The sequence below is a fragment of the Lepisma saccharinum genome, chromosome 28 (assembly GCF_977018435.1).
Source record: "Lepisma saccharinum chromosome 28, izLepSacc3.1, whole genome shotgun sequence".
NCBI classification, from domain to species: domain Eukaryota; kingdom Metazoa; phylum Arthropoda; class Insecta; order Zygentoma; family Lepismatidae; genus Lepisma; species Lepisma saccharinum.
Window position 1 is genome coordinate 29,189,601 of NC_139256.1, and position 27,786 is coordinate 29,217,386.

At 37.9% G+C, this 27,786-nt stretch overlaps 1 protein-coding gene across 2 annotated transcripts; it reads left to right on the forward strand.

The window, feature by feature from the left end:
* Positions 1-376: 376 nt before the first annotated feature.
* LOC145980825 (uncharacterized) lies at positions 377-27,314 on the forward strand. Of its 2 annotated transcripts, XM_083113913.1 has the most exons (7): positions 377-498; positions 7,434-7,541; positions 13,683-13,782; positions 16,106-16,200; positions 19,833-19,956; positions 25,116-25,249; positions 27,090-27,314. In XM_083113913.1, the coding sequence occupies exons 1-7, from the start codon at positions 426-428 to the stop codon at positions 27,131-27,133; spliced, it is 678 nt and encodes a 225-aa protein (XP_082970039.1). In that variant the 5' UTR covers positions 377-425; the 3' UTR covers positions 27,134-27,314. The 2 variants fall into 2 exon arrangements, with proteins under 2 accessions (XP_082970039.1, XP_082970040.1); XM_083113914.1 differs by lacking the exon at positions 7,434-7,541.
* The last annotated feature ends 472 nt before the right edge of the window (positions 27,315-27,786 follow it).

The window sequence follows — 27,786 nt, forward strand, 5'->3', positions numbered from 1 at the left end:
GTCACAATAATAAGTGTTAATTATTGCATGAACACCATAAATTCAAATTTAAGCAATGTTTTTTGGGAACAACACTATTTTTGGTGAAAATTTGCCTTCGTTTGCCCCCCCTGGAAAAAATACCTTCCTTGCCCCTCCCTGGAAAAAATAATGCGGACGTCCATGGGAGCAGTAGAAGGAACATTATCTTTTTTTTTTTTTTTTTTTTTACTGATGGAGGTGGATACGCAATATTTGTCACCAAATTCCACCCACAACATTTTCAAAAATGTTATCCATACTCCTCACAAGACACATTGAGTTGCAGTGTTGTCACTTCAAAACTATCAAAACACAAATTAAAGAAGCCATGTTTTTTTTCCTTTCTTTCAGGATATTTGATTATAAATGAAGGCGACTGGAGAAATTAACTCAAGAACTCAAAGATGACAAACATGGCTATAATTTATTTTGCACTTATTTCAATGTGCAATGCAATAGCAGTTCAAGGACAATTAGGTAAATATTAACTGATTAATGATTAGATAATTGCTAATTATTTGGTTTTTATTTCTAAAGTTTTTAGCACTGATCTCTCTTATTACATATTCTTGTCCGTCTTCCTAGATGTTTGCTCTGAATAAAACATTAATATTAGTTGATTTGTATTCCAATTGTACTGCATCTTCCACCTCATCAAATAGAGTCATCCACAATTGATGTGATGATGGAAGGTGGCTTCGGAAACTACTAATTTGTCTTCTACAAGGTTCCTTATCAATTCTACTGTTCCTCTTGCTCATTTTCTCTCATATGTTCATGCATGCCACTTTTTCTTTCATTTTCCCCTTCCTCTCATTCATTTGAACATACTTCATTTTGTGGTCATGTTTTACCATATGTTCATTAGTGCTGTATCCAGGACTGTAGTTAAGAGTATTGGTATTCCCTGGTATAAAACCTGTGTTCAACAAATACGGTGAAAGATTGAATGAATGAATGATTTCATGATTTATTTACAGGAAAGGCGGTACATGTATGCAGGAATACAGCTTATTGTCCTTCAAAATAATCGCCTCCAATGGTACTGCACTTCTGAGAATGCATGTAGAGGTCTCACATACTTTGGGCGAAGGCAGCCTGTGGGATGAGGTTGAGTACAGCGTTCACATTGCGTTGTTCTTTTAAGTGTTTCTTCAAGCGAGGGAAAAGAGAGTACAACAACCTCCTTAAGTGCCAGGAACTGCTGCAGGTTATGGCATTATGGAGGCGTGCGTTATCGTGCAGCAGATATCAGGATCCATTTTCCGTATACTGCGGGCAAACACGTCCGATTATCTTCAGGAGGCAATCCAAAATGTTCATATATGTGGCCGCATTCATTGTCGTGCCTTCTGGCAGGTATTCTTTATGAATGATCCCTCCAGCATCAAAAACGGTAATCAGCATTGTCTTGATGCTCAACTTTTCGCACCTAACCTTTTTGGATTTTGGTGACCCTGACGGAAGCGCTTGTACCACTTGTACATACACTTTTTCCATAAAGCACTGTTTCCATACACCTGGCGCAGACTGTCGTGACATTCCCTTGGCATTTTCCCAAGTTTGAAGCAGAATTTCACATTCGTACGTTGCTCCATTTCACCTGTAACAGCATCGCTGCACTGCACCTTACTTCCACAACGCGTACACACAAACTACAAGTCTGGAAAACCACAAGGCTTCGCGAACGATGACTGACAGACCTAGGGGTTCACTGACCTGACCGTCAACCAGTAGTACCAACTACACCACACGCCAGCAATTCATTCACCGTATTTATTGAACAAAGGTTGTATATATATATACACACACATACATACACACACACCCCTGGTTAGCTTTTACTCATTAGTGTTTACCTTCTACTTATTAGTAAAATACTTCTGGTTTCGTGATTGGGAACAATGTTGATAAAGGGAGAGAGTATGAATTCACAATTCATGCCATCATTGGGATGCTTTAATAATTTTGTAAAATATGCACAGTAGTCCAAGGCCATATGCCAATATTTCTATAGTCCGTGGGTTTTTGAATGAAGGGAATTTATGACTACCGGTAATATGTTGCTAGTGTAGTACACAATAACGTACTACCAGGTGTTTTGCCCACAATTGTGGCGGAAGGCCTGTGTGACGTCATAAATCCATAAAACCACTTCATGCACTAACTAAGAACATTCATCATAACTCCTTTAATAGTGGTTTTGGAAAAACAATTATAGATACATGTTTTGTTCAGAATTGAAAAAGGAACAAAATTGACTGGTATAGTTTTTTTCATATCTCTCACTGTTATGTGAAACTATTTCGTGCCCTTTCCTGCTAGGATTCTTTGCATATTTCACACTTTACATGACATTCTGGCATATAAAGAGGGGAAATTACTGTCTGTGATATTTTGTTGATGCCTACTATTGTGGCGTATTGCCTGTGTGACATCATACATCCAAAGCTGCCTCTGCAGACATTAACAAACAAAAACGACTCTATCTCATTAACTCCTTTAGGAATAATTTTGATCATTTGTAAGTTTGTTGGGTTTTTACAGGAAGGGAAGACATGTGTATGGAGGATGCTTTCATTTGGAGGCATGCAATCATGTATTACAATGTGTCAGAAACCATACATGATGTCCGAAATCCAAGATGGCCACCTTGGAGGTTCTGCACATGATATACTGTCCATATAATGATTTAGAGTTCGATTATCAGATGTTTCCACAGGTATTTTCTGTTAATAATTAAAAAGTAAAAAAATATTATTATATTTTTTATATCTACAGTAGTGTCCAAAAGTTAAGCATAACTAATATATGAGAAAATGTTTTATTAATAAAGTGACAGAACTTCATAAAACATAGTGAAATTTAATCAAAACGTTATATGGTATACAAGTGAGTAGAATGCATGAAATTAACAATTGTTTTTTAGTGCAAAGACACACATGCAAAAAATAAGAAAATAGAAGATACTTCCTTGACGAAAAAAAGAGGCTTGTATGGGGTAAAGTTACCCCTAACAGGTACACAACCTTGCAACGACGTAGCACACTGTTTACAAGGTGGTTCAAGAGTTCTACAGGTAGCTGGTTCCATTTCCCATGAAGAGGAGTGTGAAGCTCTGGAAATGTCTTTGGTAAAGGATCGCGAGGTAACTCGTCTCCTTAAGACACTACAGGATTTATGTCTGGGGACCATGGTGGCCAGTCCATGTGGTGGATTTATTCACCTTCAAGAAAGTTATCCACCAATTTCATTCGATGAGCACAAGTATCATCTTTTCATCCTAGCAGTTGAAGTCTGAGCCGACTGCGCCTCTGAAAAGTCGCACATGTTGTTGGAGTAACTCGTTTCTGTGCCTCTGGGCAGTAAGAGTACTTCCAGCAGCAGAGATGTGCAGCTCTGTACGTCCATTGATCATTCCATCTCGACCAAACTGATCCCTTTCCACGATATTCCTTGGATTAAATCGTGATCGAGGTTCTCTCCAGATGAATGTGCGACGGGAATCATTTTGCAATCTGAACTGATCTGTGAAAGAGCACATTCCTCAGTTCGTTCAGGGTTCAATTTCAATGATGCTGACTCCACTGTAAATCGGCCCTTCTGTGCACTGTATCAAGGGACACACATAGAGACCAGCTGCCCTGAGTCTCTGGTACACAGTCTGGTGAGAGAAACTCTAACCCCTGATGTGGATGCAAACTTTGAGGACAGTTGTCTTGCAGGCATTGTCCGGTTTCGTCGTGCAGGTAAAGCCAGATATCGGCCCTGTTATGGCATTGCTACTCGTTGACAACCTTGTTCTGGCCTACCATGAACATCTACTGTATCTTGGAACCGTCGCCAAAGCCTGGAAATGACTGTGGCACAGTCAACGACTTCAGTCTGTGTTTGACCTGCTTCCAGACGTTCGATGATTCTTCGCTGACGTCTTTGTGCCATGTTCTTACTGTACATTGAATGCTGTACCAAGAGATTGTCCTCCGATCACAATCAGCATTCAATACAGAATGAGGCACTCTTGTTCTAATATGTTTTGTGTTTTGTTTACCTTTCAATCACGGGCCTATTTGACACTAACAGTACTGTTGCTTATGAGCGTAAGGTGAGTTACACTCCTTGATGATTATTTATTGTGATCATGCAGGTCTCCCCCTTTCATTTTTCTACATTTTGGACACTACTGTATTATGGTAAGGTCGCCTGTGACTTCCTCATTCAACATTCTCTGGAGCTGGAGGCAATGTTAATATGATCTTCTTGTCATCCTCATTTTCTCCTTTCCCATCAACAGCCTATTGTGATGGATAGATTCGGATGATCCTTTTCTGCTTTTATTTGGAAATAACTCCTTCTGATAAAAAGTGTGAGGGGAGCTTTGGTTGGAGCAAGAGGTGAGCCTTGAACATCCCTTTTCGCAAACAGATACCATCGTAATTTTACGAAATATTTGATTTTGGTGTCATGCAAAATCCTGTCATCATATTCGGGGTGTAAGAGATGCCCAAATATCAACCTCACTTCCATGAAGTACACCCTGGACTGCATTTTGCAGACTAACATTGCTCTGACGTCAAGGGCTCCTCGATGGTACAGTGGTATCGTCGTCACCTTGTAATCAAGGGGTCCCGAGTTCATAACCTGGGGGAGGCACATATAGCGGTTCAGATTCCACTTTAAATTGTAGGTCCAGTCCCAATTAGCCTTACTGTGCATAAAGTGGACACCAACTCAATCAATCAATCAATGCTCTGGTGTCCGGACCCATGGCACTTGAGTTATGTGCTGCCCATATGTGTTTGTGATTGTCCATTCATCTATTTCATCTTATAATTCATCTTCATCTTTGAAATTAGCCAAAAGTAGAAGAAAGGAGAATTAAAATAAATCAATTCATTCTGTCATCTTGTTCATCGAATCCAGGAGAACCAAGATTGCAAGAGATTAAAGCACATCATCTTCTTTGCCATCAAATGCGTTCAACAACCACTTTTTTGCCTTCTTTGCAAGTACAAACCCAAACTGGGACACCATTAATAGATAGTGTGAACGCTGCCGCCAAAGTGACCCTCACACCTTTCACCAGGAGGAGTTACTTCCAAGTATTGGAGTGAAATAAAAGCAGAAGAGAAACATCCAAATCTACCCAGCCCAATAGGCTGTTGAATGGAGAAAGAAGAAAATGAGGATGACAAAAAGATCATTCTTGTCATATTCACACTACCTAGAACTTCAGAAAAGATTACAGTTGACATGTGGTTGCGGAAAGAGGAAATGTTCAAATAGTAATGATAATGATAATAATAATGATTAATAACTTTCACTTGTTATTTGTTAACAAAAAATGCCTCTGGAAAAATCTGATAAATGAACTCTAAATCAGGTTTTGCACAGTATTTCATGTGCAGAACCTCCAAGGTGGCCATCTTACATTTGCAAAGTCATGTATGGTCTCGGACACATCATCCAGCAAAACACCTGTCTTAATACATGATTCCATGCCTCCAAATGAAAGCATCCTCCATACACATGTCTTCCCTTCCTGTAAAAACCCAACAAACTTACAAATGGTCAAAATTAATTCTACGGGAGTTAAGGTGATAGGGTCGTTTTTTTTGTTTGTTTATGTCTGCAGAGGCAGCCATCTTGGATGTATGATGTCACACAGGCAATATGCCACAATAGGCATCAACAAAATATCACAGACAGTAATTTCCCCTCTTTATATGCCAGAATGTCATGTAAAGAAAATATGCAAAGAATCCTTGCAGAAAAGGGCACAAAATAGTTTCACTAGATATAACTCTATAACAGTGCAAGATATGAAAAAAACTATAAGAATCACTTTTGTTCCTTTTTTAAATCTGAACAAAACATGGATCTATATTTGTTTTTCCAAAACCACTATTACAAGAGTTATGATGGATGTTCTTAGTTAGTACACAAAGCGGTAGCCATATTGGATTTATGACGTCACATAGGCCTTCTGCTACAATTGCGGGCAAAACACCTGGTAGTACGTTATTGTGTACTACACTAGCAATGTATTACCGGTAGTCATATATTCCCTTCATTCAAAAACCACCAGGATTTCAAATGCCCCTGGACTACAGTTAATTGTAACAGAATCTTTGCTAGCTTGGTCGGTCTCTCAGCAGATCTTGAGTAATATGAGATGTGCCTTTTGTTATCAAAACCAATGTATAATTTTGACTTAAAATTTCGAAGTATCAAGTAAGCCCATGCAAAAGTCTCAATGTCCTTGTTTCTTTTTTGCGGTGGACTATAAAGGCTTTTTTTTATCATTAAACGTGACAATTGAAGTATGTTATACTTCAGTTTTAAACACGGAGAGAATGAAATAAAAAAAAAAGAATTATTCCTTTTTCTGTTATTTTTTTTCATTTTTAGTGTAATTAGCAGCATTAATTAACAGCATACAAAAGCAGTATCAAGAAGAAAATAAATTACAATGATATGCTGTACTGTAGCCTATAACATACTACTGTAGCCTTAGCAATCATTAAATTACATGTTTAATTTTTCTTTTCTTTTTTTTCAAAAATGCCTTTTCTATAATAATATGCCTCTTTGATGTCAGTTATGGGAACACCATCATCATCAGTATTCTAACATCAATTACATTTTTTTTGTAAAATTAATTTATTTCATCCATTTTTAATGAAAACATAATGCAAAGTCAATGGAAACATGGTCTTCGCGTTTCACGAAACTTAAGTTTGGCATATACTTTCTGAAAATTTTTTGTCTACAGCACTGCCACTACTATGTTCTCTAATTCTTTCATTGATACTTCTTCCAGTCCCTCCTACATATTCGCTTTCACATCCACCACATTCTACTTCATAGACCCTGCCATTGCTCTCGTTTATATTCATTAAATCATTTCTTGACACTTTTTCTTGAAAGGGAATACTGGAAACTGTTCAAATATGGGAATTGTAGCTTTCCTTGCAACGTGATTCAAACAAGTATTCTCAGTTTACCAGTCAGGTTAATTTGGTGTTCACTTCCAACTTCTGCCTCCTCATACACACATATATTAAACCTTACATTTGGTCTTCAATGAACATTGTATGACGAAAAGAGCAATGTATGCACTTTAAACGTTGGAAGTTTCCAGACTGGTAACCCAAGAATACTTGTTTGTTCAAAATATGCATTCACAAAAATGAGAGAATGCTTTATAAATGCACCACAAAGAATTCTAGTTGTGTCTGTATTCAAACTACCTAATACCTTTTTCTAATCTTTGTAAATCAAATACTTACATATCAAGTAAATTGAAAGCATGAAGTTATAAATACAGCCAAAGACAGATATTTATTTAACTTACTATTACAGTGCATTTAATCAGTTTTAATAATGTAGAAAGCAAATTTATATTCCAGGAAGTGAGTGTTCGCAGGATGAAGACTGTTATCAAAATCAAGTTTGCCGTTTTAATACCTGCAAATGCATAGACAGCTATGTAAGGAATAACTTACATTGTTTTCGAGGTGAGCTCAACGGAGGCTCCCCAAGCATAACATTGATATGTAACCCTTTATACATTTTTTTCCTAATACAATCACAATGACACTAAAATTTTGTATTGAAATTTGTTTAGACTTATATCACAGGCATGTTTAGCATTGTCCAATATTTTCAAAGTCTCCTTCTAGGATTTAGTAGGGATATGATATAGATGAGTGGTTATATCAACGTAAAAAATTGCATACAGCCATAATCTTGCTTGTATTCTATGCGTACGAGTGTGACAGTGACATTAAACAAATCAGTAAGGATAAGGTTTAGTGGATTTTACTTGTCCTTATAAAGACATATTGAAGGTGAACAGGAGTTCCTTATCCAGATGTGGACAAGAGGGTGCTGGATGCCCCCAGCAGACAAGAGAAAGACCATGTAAAGAAATGATCTTTTAGCTCCACAAATATATTTTTGTATAATATTTAGGGGTATATTAAGCGTGATTTCTCCCTAAGAAATATTATCCCTGTTCTTTCTCCCCACTCATTTATTTCTGGTGTCATCACTGCACGTGTAGCACATTTTAAGACCTATCAAAAAACATAGAAACGTCATTTCTTGATCACCTTCTTCCTCCTCTGAGGTCGAAATAACTGGTGTTATTTTTTTAATGCAATACCCATCACATCAATATATTCAAGATCTAGGGGTGTGATATGTACATATATGTTTTTGTGTATGTAATATGTATATAATATGAGTAATTAATGTAAATTACTACAACTACATCTTCCGATGGTAGGCAATGCTTTCTCTCCCCACCCTGTCAGGACATCCATGTCCTTAATCAAATACGTATCAAATATAACTTCCTTGGGGCACATTGAAGCTCAAAAATATTGGACAGCTGTGTACTTATCTGTGATCAAAAGTTCAAACCTCCCCTTCCCTCCGTGCTTTCATTCTGAATACCTACACGCACGACTTAAAAAGTTCTGCATGGTAAAATCTATACATGTTCTTACACAAGGATTAACTTTAGGATAATTTTCCCAGCACGCACACACTTTAGTAATACCATCTTCAGTATGTTCTACATTCATGCTCACACAAGCAATTAACATTAATACACAATTTCCCTTCAAGCCCTCTAATCACATATTTTACAAAGTTGAATCTTACGGCAATGTGTCACATTCATGCACGTGCATGCATGCATGTATTCATTATAATGAAAGGTACATGGTATGATAATGTCATGTGAAACTAGGTAATGTTACTGGTCTCTGGTCTTGAAATTACCATAATCATCTATATCTACTTTGTGTATTCTCAGCTAAACAAAAAAAAAAGTGTTTGTACAGTGTGATTCAAAAGTCCCCAAACTCTCATTTTAAAAATTCATTGCTGTAAAACTAGAAAATATTTCTGAGTATTGTTGCATGTGGTGATGTGGGTGACTTTGAAAACTTGCTGCACCATGGGACAGATGCACGTGACAGTTGGCAAGAAGTAAAATCCTGTGCCCCATGAGTCTTGTGCAATAACAGATATTTCCTATGTTGGAAGCTTCTTTTGTGATATAATGAAGCCTGATTTCATTTGGACGGGTATGTTAGCAGTCAGAGCACTCGCATCTGGGCTTCAGAAAATCATCATGCATTACATGAAGACCCACTTCACTCTCAAAAAGTTGGAGTGTCGTGTGCAATATCTAGGTGGCAAATTGTGGGACCATTAAAAAAAAAAAAAAATCAGCTATGTACAGAGACATAATCCATAATTTCATGATGAATCTTGAAGAAGAGGAACATTATTGTTGATTCCAACAAGATGGTGCAACCAGCCACACTTCGAATGAGGTATTGGAGATGATCCGCGAGTTCTTCCAAGATTGACTGATCTCATAAAAATTGTGGCCGCCTCGCTCACCAGATTTATATTTATGGGCGATATCTAAAAAAGAGTGTACCACAACAACCCCAGGATGCTGCAAGTTCTGCAGAGCAACATAATCAGAGCCGTGAGGGACATCTGAAGTACCATATTGAAAAAAGTAGCGTGAATTTGTGCATTCAAGAAAATGGATGGCATTTCCAGCATCTTCTGTAAATACTGTATGGTTATATGTAAGCACGAATTTCAATAAAGTTATGGGACACAGTACGAGGGTTGCTGGAAAAGTTTCTGCAAACTACCACCAACAGTGGCGCTAGTGTTCTGCTATTACAAAAATCAGAAGAATAGATGTTTTTTTTTATGTTTAAATTATCTTTGATTGTTTGTTTAAGCCTATTCGTTTATTTTTCACAGCAGTTTGAAGTAGTAGTTTCATGTGAGAAATTGAAATTTCTCATGAACACTTTCGGGCAATGATTTTTTATGATTTCAAATGTAGTTTAACACCGAAACAATGCATCGAGCGACTTCATTTGGCTTTTGGGGATGAAGCACCATCCAACAATAGGACTGTGTACAATTGGTTTTCCGAATTCCAGCATGGTCAGACATTTCTCAGTGATGAATTTCGTGAAGGTCGTCCATCCACCTCTGTTGTTGCCAGTAATGTTGATGGTCGGCGTGAAATGATTGAGAGAGATCGGCATGTGACATACTGTGAGATTTAGGCATCCTTGAACATTGACATGAAAGCAATATACGATTTTGCATGGTCATCTGAACGTACGGAAACTTTCAAGCCATTGGATTCCACACAATTTGACCGAAGCTCAAAAACAGGCTCGTGTAAAGCAATGCTCAAAAAATTCAACCGAGGCAAGTCAAATTTGGTGTACTACATCGTTACAGGGGACGAACTTGGATCTATTCATACGAACCCGAAACTAAACAGCAATCCACTGTTTGGGTGTTGCAATGTGAGCCAAACCAACAAAAGTTGTTAATTCGAGGAGTGTTGCCTTGCTTTTTTCTTCCGTTATACCGGACATGTGGCAACAATAGCTTTAGAAGATCAAAGGACTGTAAATGCTGAGTGGTATACATCAATTTGTTTGCCAGAGGTCATCAATGAATTGCGTAAAACAAACCTAAATCATCACATTATTCTTCACCACGACGACGCCAGTTCCCACTCAGCACACCAAACTGATGATTTTTTGTCCAGTAAAAATGTCGAATTAGTGACTCATTGTCCGTACTCACCTGATTTATCATGTAATGACTTCTTTTCGTTCCCACACATGAAAATTAAGATGCGTGGTGAGCGATTTGTGTCGCCTGAAGCAGCTGTTGACACATTCCGAACAGCAGTTTCTGGGGTATCAGCTTCAGAGTGGAAAAAATACTTTTAAAATTGGTTTGAGCGTATGCAAAAGTGTATCGATCTTAAGGGTGAATACTTTGAAAAACAATAAAGCCATTCACAAAATTTCACACCTTTTTTCATATCGATTGCAGAAACTTTTCCAGCAGCCCTCATATAAAAGTATAAACATTTTAATTGGTGCGTTTTACTCACTATCAATACAGATAAAAATATATAAATGACTTATACAAAGAAATGGTTAAGAGACTGGGGAAGATCAAGGATAATCCTCAGTTTAGTGTAACAAACTCTGTTCAGGTCAAAAAGTCCATTGAAAAATTGGTTTTGGGGGATAATGACAACATTAGTACTTTTGATGTTATTAATTTATTCCCGAGCGTACCCCGAGAAAAAGCTGGAGACTGCCTCCAGAGATGGCTTTTAGATAATGGGATGGAGATTCTAGTCGTGTGAGAGTATGTCTGATGTTTTTTCTTGTTAATTATATAATTACTTTTCTGTTAACAGTAATATTTTTTGGCAAAAAGAGAGACTGGCCATGGGTAACCCAATTTCTGTTTTCATCGCCAACGTTTTCATGCATTATGTTGAAAAAGCGGCTTTAGATCAAGTGGCTTAATGTATTATGGCAGATACGTCGACGACATCTTCATTATAGGGGACAGCAATGCATTAGACACAGCTTTTGTTGAATTAGGAAAACAAGATGAAAGAATCAGCTTTACCAGGGAAAATATAAAGGGCGGGAGTATTATTTTTTTTGGATTTAAGCATTACAAAAACTGAAAAAGGGCTTACAACCGGTGTTTTTCATAAAGCACTGGCAGGCGAACTGTACCTCAACAAGAAATCAGAACACCTCAATGGGGTTAAACTGAACATTTTCCTTAATTTCTTTATCCGAGCCGAAAGACTATGTAATAATGCCAATGAAAAAGAGAGAGAAATCGCCTGGATTAAAAGAGTAGATCACAAAAATGGATATAATATCCGCGAATTAGACAGGATGGCTAAGAAAGCGAGAAAGATTATCGTGAATGAAAGCAATAATCAAAAAGAAAAAGATGATAATGAAAAATGTAATGAAGGACATTTCGTCGGAATCCCATATTACAAGGGGGTCTCTGAAAAGATCGCAAAAACAATGAGGAAATACAGTGTAAATGGCAGGATGAAGGCTCCTAAAAATATCGAAAAGAATTTTACCAGGTATAAAAGGGGGGGGGGGAAACAAGGATAACCCGGAAGAACAAAAAGGGGTGTACCGGATAGAATGTGAATGCGGGAATGAATATGTTGGGCACACGCGGAGAAAAATGCACACTAGATGGGATGAACATGATAAAGATATTAAGGAAGGGGTTCCCAAAACAGGCCTATCCGAACATATCATAGTGAGCGGACATAGGATTATAAAAAGAGAAGTAATTAGGAAGGAGGAGAATAAATTAAACAGGAACGTTCATGAAGCTGCATTTATATGCACCGGACAAAGGAATAAGCTTAACAGAGATGATGGTAATCTGGAGGAAGGGTGGATCGCTTTTCTTAAAAAGTGGGATCAAGCAGTAAATACCGACACTAAAATGGGTTTTCATGTCACTCCTGAGGTTGTGAGGGCCGTCGAAGAAGAGAGGGAGTTCACCTTGGAATGGTGACAGAAACGATCGTAGAGGGGAAATCTTTCCCCTTCAACGCAGCACAGGAGCACTCCCAGTCCATGAGTTCTACCCAATACTGACGGGAGTCACAAGGGGCTATAATAGGTTGTTGATTTTTATTTGTTTTAGTTTTTAACTTTCTTAACCAGTGAAGGTTTTCATCGGAGTTTTTATGCCATCACAGTAAGTTTTTTACCTTTTTTATCCTCAACCTGAATCCTCACAACTTACGATTTGACAATGTGGTACCATGTTTGGCACCTAAAGTTTATTTTATTTACCTGATGAAGAAAGTAGTACAGATTTCCGAAACGTCGTTTTGAACCATTTCTACTCACTCACATAAGTCATTTATATATTTTTATCTGTATAAAAGTATTTGAATTAAATTGTCCATCACTATTTTCATGAAAAGAATAATTGACATCAGAGTTCGGGGTCTTTTGAATCACACTGTATTATGTACCATTGTGTACTGTTACAAACAAAGCACTCCTTTTACAAATGTTATTACGCAATGGTAAACAATTCAGAAACTCAGATATACTTCATTCACTGTAGTAAATAAATAAATTTTACAGTGTACATGTATTTCAATTTTATATTGATCAGATGATGAAAATGGCAGGATTATAGGATTAAGGTTTGATCACTTCTAGAACTGAAAAACTAAAGTTTTGGCAAATCACTATTTTTCAAGTATCTACTAATTTTACCCAATAGTACAAAAAAGCATAGCAGGAAACATTACTAAATAAACATTTAATAAGCTATATTCTTAGCTTATATGATTTGGTGAAAATTAAACATATCAGACCACTTCTAGAATAAATGAGCCAATAAAATTAAACACATTCTTATTTGATTGCTGAAAAACAATTAAATATAGAATTAAAATATCTCATTTTCATGCATCTGTTTAACAGATTTTCCTTGAGAAATTGTATACAGAAATATATTTTATGCAGACATACGTGATTTGACAAAGAATTTTTTCGTTGATGTTTATAACGAAATGATATTCTCATATCAGTTTAGATAGGTTGGGAATAAATTAGTTCAACATTTTTTCTAACACCAATTTTTTTAAAAAATACATGAAATTCCATTGAAATATAATGCAAGAGCATGAGGAAGAACTTATTTAGGTAATCTCTCTGCACATTTTTTTCCCCTCTTTGCCTCATATTTTGACTTTCTTTGATGTTTACTCCTTTTTGCAGAAAGAAAATATGGAGAACATTGTTTCTTTGATATTCAGTGCAGTGATGAAACACAGATTTGCGAAGGTGAAGGTTCAAGCAGAAGCTGTGTGTGTAAAAGGTAAATAGATACAGCAAGAGAGGATGGGTGTACTTGTGATGTGGAAAATGCTTTTTCATTTGGGGAAAATGTTCTGGTAATCTCCATTAGTTTAATTGCTATGGCCCTGCAGAAAATAATGGTGCAAAATTAATCAATGGGGCCTACTAAAAATACTGTGCTATATTCATGCATGAATGCACATATTTATCTATATTTAATCAATAGTTTCTATTCTTAGCTACAAAAAAAAAGATGGGAGCATACTGTCATATATAGTTGATGAGTCCAATATCAAAAATTTTAGTAAAATCGAATGGCAAAAAAAAATGGATTCTTTGAAAAAAAAAATACAAATTGGTGTAATTATTGGTACTGCGGTTGTTCAGTCAGGTCAGTGGCATCTGGCTGCAACGTGTAAGACCCAGGTTTGATTCCTGAGGTGGGTGATTTCAAACAATGTCTGCATGAAGCAGTTCTATGGTCACCCAGCCTCTAATAAACTGATACTTGGAGGGAAATTAACTCTGATAAACTTACCTTCATTTTTCCACGTAAATTTCCTTCGAGATCGATTTCGCCACCCATCTGGTGGCTTCCTTAGGCGTGTACTGTCTTGGAGAGGGGGCGTGGTTCCATCTTCTTCTTCCGCTTGTGCTCATGGCGGCGCTAGTTGACGCAGTCCTTTCACTTTCTGCCGTTCCCGTGCGGGCATACTGCTTCCTTCTTTTACCGCGCAATGGGGTTTTGGCGCCATAAGCGGCGGTTCCCGCTCTCGTTGTCTGCTTTCGTGGAGCGGTGCTTGTTCGCAATTGCAGGCAGGCTTTTTTGCGAACGCTTAAGGTCCGTGCTTGGTTTCTTGTTGTGGGGGAGGAGCAGATTGGGTGGGTGCGCATATTCCTGATAGCAGGAAGCCACGTTTTATTGAGGGCCCCGGGGTTAGTGTTAAGGTCGGCGGGCATGGTCACTATTGCATAAGTTTCCTTTCAAAACCTTTTCAATGTGGATTTTGCTTGCATGACTATTTTGGTTGAGTCTATGTTATGGTTTTCGTCTATGAGGTGGCAGGAAAGGCCTGTTCTCCTCCCATGTCGGTGGCCAGCATCATGCTCCTTGAGCATATCATCCCGGTGCTTTGTCATACTTACGTACTTGCCTCCACATGTGCAGGTGATCATGTAGACGCCACTTCTTGCATTGGGATCGGTGTAATATAGTTTGAAATGGGTTAGGTGGGAGGCTATGAAAGGAGGGGGTTGGTCTGCTATCTTGAAGTTGTGCCTGGATAGAACTTTTTGAATTTCCTTGGTTAGGCCAGGATGTCGAGAGAGGCTGATCCATTTTTCTTTCGTCTTTTCTTTCTGGGGGCGTGGCTGGTTCATTTTTCTTCTTTTGGTAGTGTCCAGGAGGTAGAGGAGTTCCTGTCGGCTGTACCCATTGCTGATGCCAAGGGAGATGATATGATTGAATTCAGTTTGCAGGTCTTCAGGTTCTGAGGTAAGGTTGATGGCCCTCTAGAAGAAGTTGATCCAAATGTTGTTTTTCTGTCATGCAGAGTGAGTGGAAAGTTTGTGGATGTATTGCATTCCTGAGTTGGGTTTTCTGTATACATTGGTCTTGAATTTGTCATTTTTCTGCTTATGGCGAGATCCAGGTTGTTTAGTGTACTGTCCATTTCTTCCTCTGGTATGAAGTGGATGCTTGGGTGGGCCGAATTCAATAATCATACAGCTTCTTGTAATTGTTTGTGGTTTTTGTAAAGAAGAATGGAGTCGTCAGCATACCGTCTGTAGCCAATTCCGGAAAGGAGAGGTGAGGACAAGACATTGGTTTCTATTGCATTCATGACTATGTTGGAGAGGAGAGAGAAAAGGAGGTCTCCCATGGCCATGCCTTCATCTTGATAGAAGTATTGGCCTTCGAACTGTAGGGCACAGGTTTGGTCTCATTTGGGGAGTAAAGGTAGCCAGAGCATGATGCTGATCACATACCTGCACAAATTGTCATGATTGTGAATATGTTGGGCTCTACCTCAACATCACCTTCATATGACTTCACAGCATATTGTAATATGCAATGGTTAGCTTGACATTTTGTTACTTAGGGGTAATTATTATAGTACATAAGGTACGATTGTTTTAAAACCAAAAATACTTGCAAAGACATCCATATAGCTTTGAGTAAATGTAATATCACATTTAGAAATTCTTATGGTTATCAGTACTTACTTCTGTACTAAATACTTCCTAAATTCATATGTAATTACCTAGTCATGGTTGTGACAAGCAGTAATTTGAACCAAATATATTCAATTGCTACTATAAAATATTTAATATCTTTTCAGGTTATATACATGGGACGAAGCTTCAAAAGAATGTATACATGCTGTCGACTTAGAGGCTGTTATGGCACTTACGAAAGAACAATCCAATATAGCAGGTAATAGAGGTCATATTTAAAATAAACCCTACAATGTTTACAATTTTTTCCATTCGTTTCAGGGCACTTATTTCCACAAAGAGATGGAAATTGCCATTTGAAATTTATTTACACAATCTTACTTTTGAAGTGAGAAATTTCTGATTTTTCATTATGTGGTTTTTAGTAGGGATACCGATATAAAAATTACCAATGCTGATAACCGATCCAATATAAAAATCCAAATGGTCCTAAGAACCCGAAGTGTTCATTGATGTCCTTAATAAATGTTTGTTTCCAGGTGATTGTAGTGCAAAAGATGTTGCAAATTTAGACATTCACTTTTTTAAAAAGTAGTACACGGAGATTATCCATAAAAATTGTAACAAAATGGCAGAATTTTGCACTAAATTATAAGATATTGATATGTATATATTAGATCAGTAAAATAATTGGTAATTTTACCAACAAGCGGATATGCCTATATTGGCTGATACTGATAAGAGTACTGATTAATCTGTCCCATCCTGAGTTTTCAGAAACTTTCACCTGTTGTCATAACCAGTGGAGTGTTCATTTTATAATTCCCCCTTTGGTCCAGTATACCTAAAAAAAAAAGAACATCAAAGGTAGGAAAAGATGGCAAAATGAAGGCTGTCTACCAGAACAAGTGTACATAACCCCTCCCCTTTCAAAAATCCTGGGCACACCACTGGTCATAAATTTCATGTATTTGTCTATACTACGAGGGTCACTATTTATATTTTGAGCCTAACAATGAAAAAACAGGAATTTGGCATTGTAAAGCAGTTTTTCCAATCTTCTTGAGACACCTCCATAATATGGTCTTTGAACGCATCAACGGCATCTTCCGCCAACGAAAATCGTTGTCCATGCAATTTATTCTTGACATTCGGGAACAAGAAGAAGTCATTGGGTGCCAAATCAGGACTGTATGGCAGATGACCCATCAATTCGATTTTTTGACTGTTCATAAAGTCGGTTGTTAGACGAGATGTGTGACAGCTGGCATTGTCTTGATGAAGAATGATCCGACGGCGTTTGTTTGTTTTCCGTATTTGACCGAAGACCTCTGGCAAACAAATTGTTGTGTACCATTCAGAGTTGACCGTTCTACGTTCCTCTAAAGGCACAGTTGCCACATGACCAGTTTTCCCGAAAAAAACAGGCGACCATTTGTTTCGATGTGCTTCGAGCGCGAACAACTTTTGTTGGATTGGGTTCATCTTGAAACACCCATACAGTGGACTGCTGTTTACGTTCCGGCTCATATGCATATATCCATGATTCGTCACCTGTTACAATCTTATATACGTCTTTTGAAGCACCACGATTGTATTTATTGAGCATTTGTTTGCACCAATTGACGCGAGCGTCTTTTGGAGTTTTTGTCAAATTGTGTGGGATCCAACGAGAACATACCTTTCTCACAGCTAAATGATCATCTAATATTTTATATATGCTGGTGGAACTAATGCCTATGGTTGCCTCAATCTCACAGTATGTCGCATGACGATCTTGCAGTATTAGGTTTTGCACAGCATCAATGTTTTCTTGAACAACAACTGATTTTAGACGACCTTCGCGAATCTCATTGGTGAGCGAATGGCGGCCACGATTAAATTCGTTATACCAGCATTTCACAGTGGCAAAGGATGGGGCTTCATCGCCAAATGTGGAAGTAACTTGATCAATACACTCTTGTCTTGATAATCCATGTCGAAAATCGTAAAAAGTCATCGCACGAAAATGTTCATGAGTTAATTCCATTTTATTGTTGTCGCGCAATCTCCAAGGCAACATAAACAACACAAATGAAGCTATTGACAAAACATTTGAAGTACGTTATGGTCAATAATGCCAGACGATTCCGTGCAAACGTCAAATCGTGCCTACCTTCAATCAGTGTTGCCAAGGCTCAAAATATAAATAGTGACCCTCGTAATTAGCAGGATATAAATTCAAAGCAAATACAAACAGTGAAATATGTTTGGTGCTTCTGCCTCTTCAACTAATATGTACACTGCCCAGCCATGGAACATGAGACTAGCAAGAGATAATGACGCTGCACTTTAATTTTGTGTAATAATAATCCTACAGTGAAAAGGTATCTCATTTCAAATTTGATGGTCTGTTCGACCTTTAATTTCTTACATGATCTCAGTTCATTAAAGCTAACGGGAAAGCAATAAAAATAAATCACAAATAATGTTGGAAAATATTAATATATAATTTTCGGAGTATGATCAGGAATGGTTGGAACATCATTAAGTATTTTAATTAAACTCTATCACATGGATGTATGCAAAACAAAAAACTATAGATTTATGAAGTTTGCTACTACTAGCACAGGGTATTCTTAGAAAGGGCCACCTGAGATATAAACATATACAAATTTTTACTAATACCAATACTGATAGTGTACAGATTCAATATAAAATTACGAAGATTTTCAGCGAAAACGTCATTATAAATCCAATGCCATACTTAATACAAGGCGTATTCGTAAAGTAAGTACCGTTTGCAAATATTGCCGCTGTAGCGATGCAATCGCAACCGTGTGAGTTCTCGCTGACGTCCTTCATCCGTTAGTTAGCCACAGGCACGGGTGGGAGCAGGTCATGCTTTTTCTTCGTAGTTTTCTGAAGGTTTGAAATGTTCAAGAAAATCAATCGGCCCGCCGACTGTGATGTCCGGTCTGCGATTTGTTTTCTCAATGCAAGAATGGTTGAATTCTTGCCTAGAGGACAGACCACCAACAAAGATGCCTGCTGTGACACATTAATCCGACTGCGTCGTGCAATTCAAAACAAAAGACACGGAATGCTTAGCGAAGGCATTGGGTTGCTTCACGATAATGTTCGTCGGCATACGGCCCAACAAACTCCGAATTTCATCACGGCATTCGGCTGGGAACAATTTGTTCATCCACCAACAGCTCTGACTTGGCACCAAGTGACTACCATCTCTTTCTTCATCTGAAGAAGAAGTTTCTTGCTGGTCAGCGTTTCGACGAGGATGACTACGCCGAAGCAGCAGTGAATGGATGGCTTTCGTCACAGGCAGGAACATTCTATGATGATGATGATATGATACAAAAACTAGTTTGGTTTGAGTTGGTGTTTTAAGTCCACTTTATGCACAGTAAGGCTAATCGGGACTGGACCTACAGTTTAAAGTGGGATCCGAACCACTTGTGCCTCCACCGGGTATCGAACCCGGGACCCCTTGATTACAAGGCAATGACGCTACCACTGCAGCATGGGGGAGGCCCTAATACAAAAACTAGTGCCACGCTACTACAAATGCTTGAACGATGGTGGAAACTACGTAGAAAAGTAGTTTAAGGTCTGTAAAATGCAATGCAAATAAAAAAGGTACGAAACTATTTTACTTTATTTTTTACACCCTTTCGGTACTTACTTTCCGAATACGGCTCGTATATTAGCAGATTTCCTTAAGAAATAAAAGGTATATGTTTGAAAGCTCATTAAATACTATGTTCAGAACTTATGTTTAAAATAACAAAAAAGTTACAGGTTATCTATAAAAATGTAACTTTGATAAATCAATTAAAAATCAACTATTTTTTTCTATAGAACACACTAACCTAATATAGATATATTTTGTAGATCAGATTGAAATAGAAGCTCAGAAACTATTCAAAGGGATAGTGGCGGCTGGTCTATTGGCCACCACTGTTGGATCTCTCCTTGCATTGGGGTGTGTTGTATATGGATGTTGTGGAGTGAAATGGTAAGACAAGTTTTTGTTTCTTCCCTTCTATTGCATTTGTAATATTCATTTATTTCTTGCACTGGCAAATTGAAAATTTAGAAACTTTGTTTCATTAGCAACCATTGCTTTAGTTATTTGTAACAGAGCCCGACAGGCCAAGACCAATTATAATACTCTCATATTGCATAATTAAATTAGAAGGAATTCACTGAAAAGTTTCAGCAATATTGTTTTCAAGTTTATAGAGACTCATGGAAAAATTATTAATGGTTTTGTTTTTCCTTATAATCATGGTAAAACTGTTGTACATTCTGCACACTGGAGATGATGACAGAAGTGATGTTTTCACCAGTGCCGGATCTACAAATTTTGGGCCTCCCCGCAAAATATTACCAATGGTCCCCTCTACATACCTACCTTTACACCCCCATGTGTGTGTGTGTATATATATATATATATGTGTGTGTGTGTTTTTGTGCTTGTGTGTGTGTGTAATTCTTGATATCATGTTGACAAAGTCACATATAAGGGCCCAGAGGGTATTTCAAAGTCCCTTAACACCCCCTATCAAAAGTAAAGGAGTTGGGCTGGGTACAATTGAATCAGCAGTTTGAAGAAGGGAACAAGCGCCAAAAAATCGAAATTCGTTTTTTTGCTCCAAACGTGTCTTAACATATACCCGCATCTAGGACGTTAGGAAAAGGGACCGAAAAGCACACGCTTGATGGTGTAATTGCCCTTGAAGATATTCGTACGTTTGAAGAAGGGAATGAATCCAGGTTTTTTTCCCTTCTTCAAACTGATTCATCCGTTTCCCACTAGTGGCGCTGAGATCGCACTTTCTAACAGTTGTTACAAGTTGCGATGGTATGCAAGACTTTGTTGAACCTTGTGTATATTATTGTACATTTCTGTTGTGTTTACCAAGGATAATCTGCAATTAGTGTCTGGGTTACAATCTGTGATGGTCTAAACGAGTAATCTAAATGATTGTGGATTGTGAAGTTTTTGCATCTTATTGGAATGTCTGCTAGTTCATCGGACAGCGATGTTGTTCTTACGCCCAAAAAGAAGAGGAAAGGTGTTCGGCGCCCAGAAACGTATAGTTATGTAGTGTAGAAAAACAAAAGACTTCGAGGTGAAGAGTATGTAAGTATTAGAACTGGAAATACAGTGCCTGCAAGGTCAAATAGAGATGGGGATTGCTCTTGTAAGAAGAAATGTAGTACGAAATTCAGTGTAAATGACAAGGAACACTGTTTGAATACTTTGCGAGGGTTTCAAACGAAAAATGAGCAAGACACATTTTTAATGGGACTCATTGACCGTAAATCACCAGCACGTAGGCGTGCGAAAAGTGCAGTTCCACTTAAACGTGATAGCATTTTTGTTTACCACGTAATGAAAGGTACTGAACGTGTACCTGTGTGTAAAAAGGCATTTTCAATTTTTTACGGTATCACAAATAAAGCACTGTTTAGGTTAACTTCATTGATTACGTCAGTTAAACTGGCCGTTGATAATAGAGGGAAGCCTCAGTTCTACAAAAAAACAGCAAAGTCCCTTGACAAGACCACATCATTTATGATATCTAAATACAGGCAAGTGGAATACTCCTTACCGAGAGGTTATTTGACCATATCTGAGTATATCGATGGCCTAGTGAAACACACTTTTCTGCTGCAAAAGCCAAACTCAGCAGTAGCCCAGATTCCAACTGATCTAGCGTATGATGGACACATCCCCATTAATCACAAGAAGATACAGGATGTAGCCAGGATAGTCACGTACATTCCCGATGAATACAAACCATTTTATGAAGAGGTGTTGACAAGGCCAACGACTGCCACAATGGAGGATGATGGTCTGAGTGAAGGGGAGCAATAGTTTTCTGTGTACGTTTGGACACTGTATTCCATAGTTCAAGATTCCTCAATGTTGAAATCACAACATAATGTATGCTACTTAACATTTCTATGATATTTTGTGACAAATAAATATTTGGATTTTTTCAATCCAGCATTTATCTGCATAATACCTAATGCGCATCTCATCAGTTTGAAGAAGGGAACGAATCCTTACTTTTATAATCCTCATATTCCTTTTTATTAAAGTCCAATACCAAAAATACTACGCACTAGGATAGTAGGTATATGTAACGGATTTCTTATACGATTTTGATTCAACCATAATGAACAATAACGACAATAGGCAGTTTTTTTAATTTCCCAACAATCAGCTTTTTGGATTTGTTCCCTTCTTCAAACTGCTGATTCAATTGGTCATGATAGAAACAGGTTAGGCATAGAAAAGGTTAGGCTTAAGAGGAACCACATTTGTATCCGCCATATTGAATTCAACTCAAAATTTTAAAATGGGATGAGTGTGATGTGATATACATGACACTATTTTCTCACACCTGGAAAATGATACACTTGTTACAATCATGCAGTCATAACTTTTTCCTGATTAATGATAGCTTGAGGAAACCTTCATGCTTCATCACTGCATTTCTCGCGAAATTCTAGGCTGACTGTAACACGGGAAACCCGGAATTTTTCCGGCTTTGTCCCAGAATAAAGTGGCTCTAGGGCCCACCCAGCCTCAAATCAAATCAAATTTTACCTGGGGTTGGGGGGGTAAGGGTGGTCGCAGCATGGTGCTGATCACATCACCTCCAAGATGGCAGGCATCGAAAATGTGTGGGGCCCTACCCCACAAACCATAAATATGCCTTCATGGCACGGTGTTATATGTACAGGGAACATACCTTTATCTAAATATATTGTATTTGTTTCTCTACCCCTGAATAACTACTTTTATATTTTACATACACATATACAAACCTGTACTTTGTCAATGGGCCCTAATGGCTTAATTGTCCCCACACTTCAGGGTTTTGGCCCTTGTAGATACGGCACTGACTTTACCTTTACACATTGTACTTGTTTCTGTGACCCTAAGTAACTATGTTTATTTTTTACATACACATATACGAACCCTCTACTATGTCAATGGTTTAGGGTACCCCCTAAAGGCTTACTTGCCTCCAGGCACTCCCGCACTGTGGGGTTTTGCAGGTTTTCACTCTCTGACAATGTAAACAAGGGATATACATAAAATAAGTTCCATTTGCAAACATTGTAGCTTCATCGCTGTGGTCACAATTCTGTGAATGTGTGCCGAGTCTATTGATTCTTTGGTAAGATACAGACACCATTTGCAGACATTCAAACAGCATTTACACATCATTCTGTGAGTTTCTAATGATGTACGAATCGTGAAGCCTGCCACGAGTGAAATGAAGTCCATTATCCATTTCTTGAAACCAGCTGACATTTACTGTCAACTTAGTCTATTGTGACACACTTAAAAAAAAAATGTACCATGCAATCCAGAACAGCAACCATTAACCTTTTGGGTCTCGAGCATCTCGGTCGAGATACCCAAATGTAACCCTCGCAGTCCCAAGCATCTCGATCGAGATGCTGTGTCAAGGTCGTAGTTTTTATGTTATAACTTTTCTATTTTTGGCTAGAATTTCGATTTATATATATATATATATATATATATATATATATATATATATATATATATATATATATATATATATATTGTTCCTAACACATGTATTTAACAGAAATGTTTCTTGCACTTATTTATCTTCATGAAAATGGAGGGGAAAGGTGGGAAAAGGGACTTCTCTTTTTCGTCTCTTTTCACGGGAATTTTTTTGCCGACAAAAGAAGACCGGCTTTGTTGATCTAAAGCAATACTTTTCGCTCCTGCCTGGTAACTGCATTCGAAGGAAGCTTGTTTATCGGTATCTGATGTCAAAATGAAAGTTTTCCGTGCAGGCGCAAGCAGGGTTGGGGGTGGGAGAGGGGGAAGACTGGTTGTTGAAACTGCGTTGTGAGAATGGAATTTCGAGGCGCCCTGAAGGAAACCTTTGTTTTTGAGCACAAGTGTTCCACAAGTTGCAACACAGGTTACCCTGCATTGTCTAAAAATAGAATTTCAAGCAGCTGCAAGCTGTGTGTCGTTTTTGTGCCCAAGTGCGAGGATATTTTTCAAGTGAAATGACAGACTTCCAAGGACTTTTTTGTAATCTACGTGTTTTTCTTGTGGTGTGAAAAGTGTGCTAGTGTCGTTTGTGCCTGCTGTGTCCTCAAAAGGTTTATAGTCGACCATGGCTGCCCCCAGTGATCTCTGTTCTGATGAAATCCGAGATGAGCTGGAGGACATGAATTTTTCAAGGGATTTCCCCCCCCCCTTTCACCCTTCCATATGTACGCCGAAATTGCATAAATTATATATCGTCTGAATCTGTGATTCATTCTGCGTACAACGGTATATCGTTCATATCTCCAGGGTAAATAGTCTCTGAGCTAAAGTAATTTAAATGTACCGCTGCATTTTGAAGCTTGAATCAGTGCGTGGGTTAATGGGATCAAACAGGTGACCCCTTAATAACAAAGATAACAAGGCAAGTGGTACCACCCCACCATGCCTCATCTACTGACATCGGTTCATTACATTCATGGTCCAAAGTGATTTTGACATCCACCTTTTGCCTGTATAACACAAAAATATACTTGTAATTTTTATATGAACTTTGTTTAAAGTCTACTTTCTGTTCAGGTAGGCTAATCAGGACTGGACTTGCAGATTACAGGGGGAACCAAACCACTGTGCAATGTGGGATCAAACATAGGACCCTTTGATTACAGTGACAGTTTAAGCCACTACACTATTGAGGCCACCTTGAAAACAGACTGATTCCGATGATAAACAATATACTAAGGGTGAGCCAATACCGATGTATCAATGTCAAAGTATAGATTCAAATTCCATCACAGATACTTTTCCAGATTTTGGGAATCTTGCAGGATACCAACATGCCACATGAAACTTTGTTAAAATATCCTGGAAATTATGCAAAATGCAAAAGCATTGCAGGGGGGATTTTGTAATTAAATAATTATATTAAGTGATGGCTCAGCCCTAAGATATACCATTTCTAAACTGTATCAGTATTCAAAGTCTTATCATCAATGGTGTTGAGTCTTTATGTTAATAACTCTAACCAGTATTTTAATGTTTTATAGTGGAAGTCATTACATATGAAATATTTTGTGCAGTAATACTATTATTACTGTTACTATTATCATAACTAGGTTACGTGGAAAGAAGAACAGCGAGACCTATGTAGAAGCAGGAGGATCTTTGCCTATGACCCAAGCCACTCCACTTATGACTATACCGAAGTTTCAACCAATAGATCAGCAGCTGGAGCAATCTGCAGTTACAAGTAAGATGAATTATTTCTTTACTTTTTAAAGTTTCCTTTAAAGTAAAAAAACAGTATTGTTCTTTCAAAATGATGTACTACAGTAAAACTTAACTTCTCAATAACGGACAGGCCTGGGGGAAAAATAAATGTACGTTATTAAGAAGTGTCCGCAATTCAGAAAAAAGTGTAGGATGTTACACAATAGGATAACCATATTACAGGATGTACTTTACGAACATAATGTGTTGTTTTTTTACCTACAATCGAGGAACAAAATACTGTACTACATACGGTGAATTTAAATTTACTAAAGTATCCCTATATACATTACATATTTCAAATAAAAGAAAATACAGTACACGTAGTGTAATCCTTTGATAAATTACTGCATTCAAAAGGCTTTCAGTTTCAATATGCTCTATTTCTGGCCAGACCCAGATTGTCCAAAATCATCATCTATATTTTTCTGAATCTTGAAGTTCTTTACATCAACTTTTTCCTTTAAAGTCAGTTGTTTGCATTTCTGCGACATGATAGCAGAAGTGACACACACTTATCAAGATAACCACAAAGAATACTGTTTACTGTCTGCACTTTTAACCCTTAGTCCCCCTCCATTGCACCTGTGCAACGAAAAAAGTATGTCCCTTGTAGCCGCTGTTGCACATATGCAACTAACAGCTTTAGATACAATTATCAAGGGTTTGCCACACTTATATTTGTATATTGAGGTTGAAACACTGGCAGTTCGGTCGGGAACAGGTTCTGCAAATCCAAATCCCCCCCTCCTCCTTTCTCGGAATATGTCACGTGTTTGGGCTTTGGGCTCACGTGTTCGCTGGTCAGTTGACAGACACAATGAATGCTTGGTATTTACGATGCTGTTTTCCTCCAAGCTTCCAACGCTGTGATTTAGTACTGATAAGGCACACATTCTTCTTTGTGTTTAGACCTGGTGATCCAACTGAAGTAGGGGAGGGGGGGCAAGGAGAGAGGGGATATGATGAGGTTTGGTGGTGTCAGCTTTCTGTCGCCTCTATGTTAGAAATGCAATGAAGCTTGACGATAGCCAGAGGCGCCAGAAGCGTGAGTCTATCCACAAGTAGAGACAAAACAAATGATTGCAAAGGCTTCCTTCCCTCCTCTGTTAGGAAAAACATTTCGTATCATATAACAGCTAATCGATTTCCCTAACGCACAATCGTTTCCTTCTGGACATATTTTCACAAGGACATATTTCCACAAAGAGCCGAGTCAACAGGGAAGAAATAGATTGAAAGTAGCTACACAAGATGCAAGTGTGAACCAAAAAAAAATCAAAAGTTCCGGTTTTCTCCCCAAAGTAGCTGGAGAAGAGGGCCACACTCCACATTTTCATGCTTTTTTCATTGTCATTCGGGGGATGCAGCCCCCGCCCGTAACCCCCCCGTGGTTGGGGCATCCAAATTTTACATGGTTGCATGCACCGATGTATTACCTGCAAAACAAAAGTTATTGGCCCCATAGTGCCAGAGTTTTTACAATTTTTCTCCATTATGTATACGAATTCAAATTTCGCGTTCAAAGCCTCGGCGACACTGGGCTTACTTTCGTCAGACCGCGCAGCGTACTGAAGGTTAAAAAGAAATACGTTTGGTGTAACATGAAACAATATACGCTAGTTTGAAATACTGGCCAAATTCCAAGAATTGCAACCGTTTTCTTTCAGGCTGTCTGTTATTAAGAAGTTTTATTTGCACTGGGGAGGTAATTTTCAGTGTATTTCTGCCGGGGAATTTAAAAATGTCCGTTAGATGTTTTACTGTATATACATTCATTCCTATGAGATATATATATATATATTTTTGTTTGTTTTTAGGCGAATCTTCAGGTATTCATGCATCAACAAGTTTAGATCTCTGACCGTAACTTTATGCTGCTTTGAATGTTGACAATATGAACAATAATACAGTGTGGAATTATACCTAATACCAACTAGTGGCAGCATACAGGATAAAAATTCGATCATGAGAACATTTACAGCATTTATCTTACCCAATAAATGTTTTCCTGTGACAACCTTGTATACTGTATGGACAAAATCTTTAGTACAACAGTTACCAATTCTTAGGAAAATAAACATGCATATTTGATTTTTTAAACAGTGTAGTTGTTTTTAAATAATAAAATTAATAGCAAGAATTCTTAAAATAAAATTCAGTACTGCATGCGTAGCGTTCCATGTTGCTTTTCTTCTTGAAGTCTGATTAATTTTGAAGGATTGATTGATTGAATTAAAAGTTTTGGATGTGTCGGCACTTTAGGCCATTTTTCACCCTTCAGTGTATACGAGGAAATATCCCCTTATCTAAAATTCTGACTTAAAAAGTGCCTTGGGAAAAATTTAAAGTGCAAGGTTGTAAGACGACGAACAAAACACATTTTGTCAGAATAAACTAAAAGCTTCCTCACATACAGTGGAAGAGATCGGCTCTTCGCAAAAAGCTAAAAACAGTTGATAAAACACTGTTGTCATTCCCAACGGGGATGACAAACAGCTGGGAAGATTAAAAGTC

Bases quoted from the DNA above. Each gene is read 5' to 3' on its own strand.
- LOC145980825 (XM_083113913.1), top strand. From the start codon at position 426: ATGACAAACATGGCTATAATTTATTTTGCACTTATTTCAATGTGCAAT. The intron at 19,957-25,115 runs GTAAGACAAGTT...TATCATAACTAG, and splicing joins GGATGTTGTGGAGTGAAATG to GTTACGTGGAAAGAAGAACA. The intron at 25,250-27,089 runs GTAAGATGAATT...GTTTGTTTTTAG, and splicing joins GGAGCAATCTGCAGTTACAA to GCGAATCTTCAGGTATTCAT.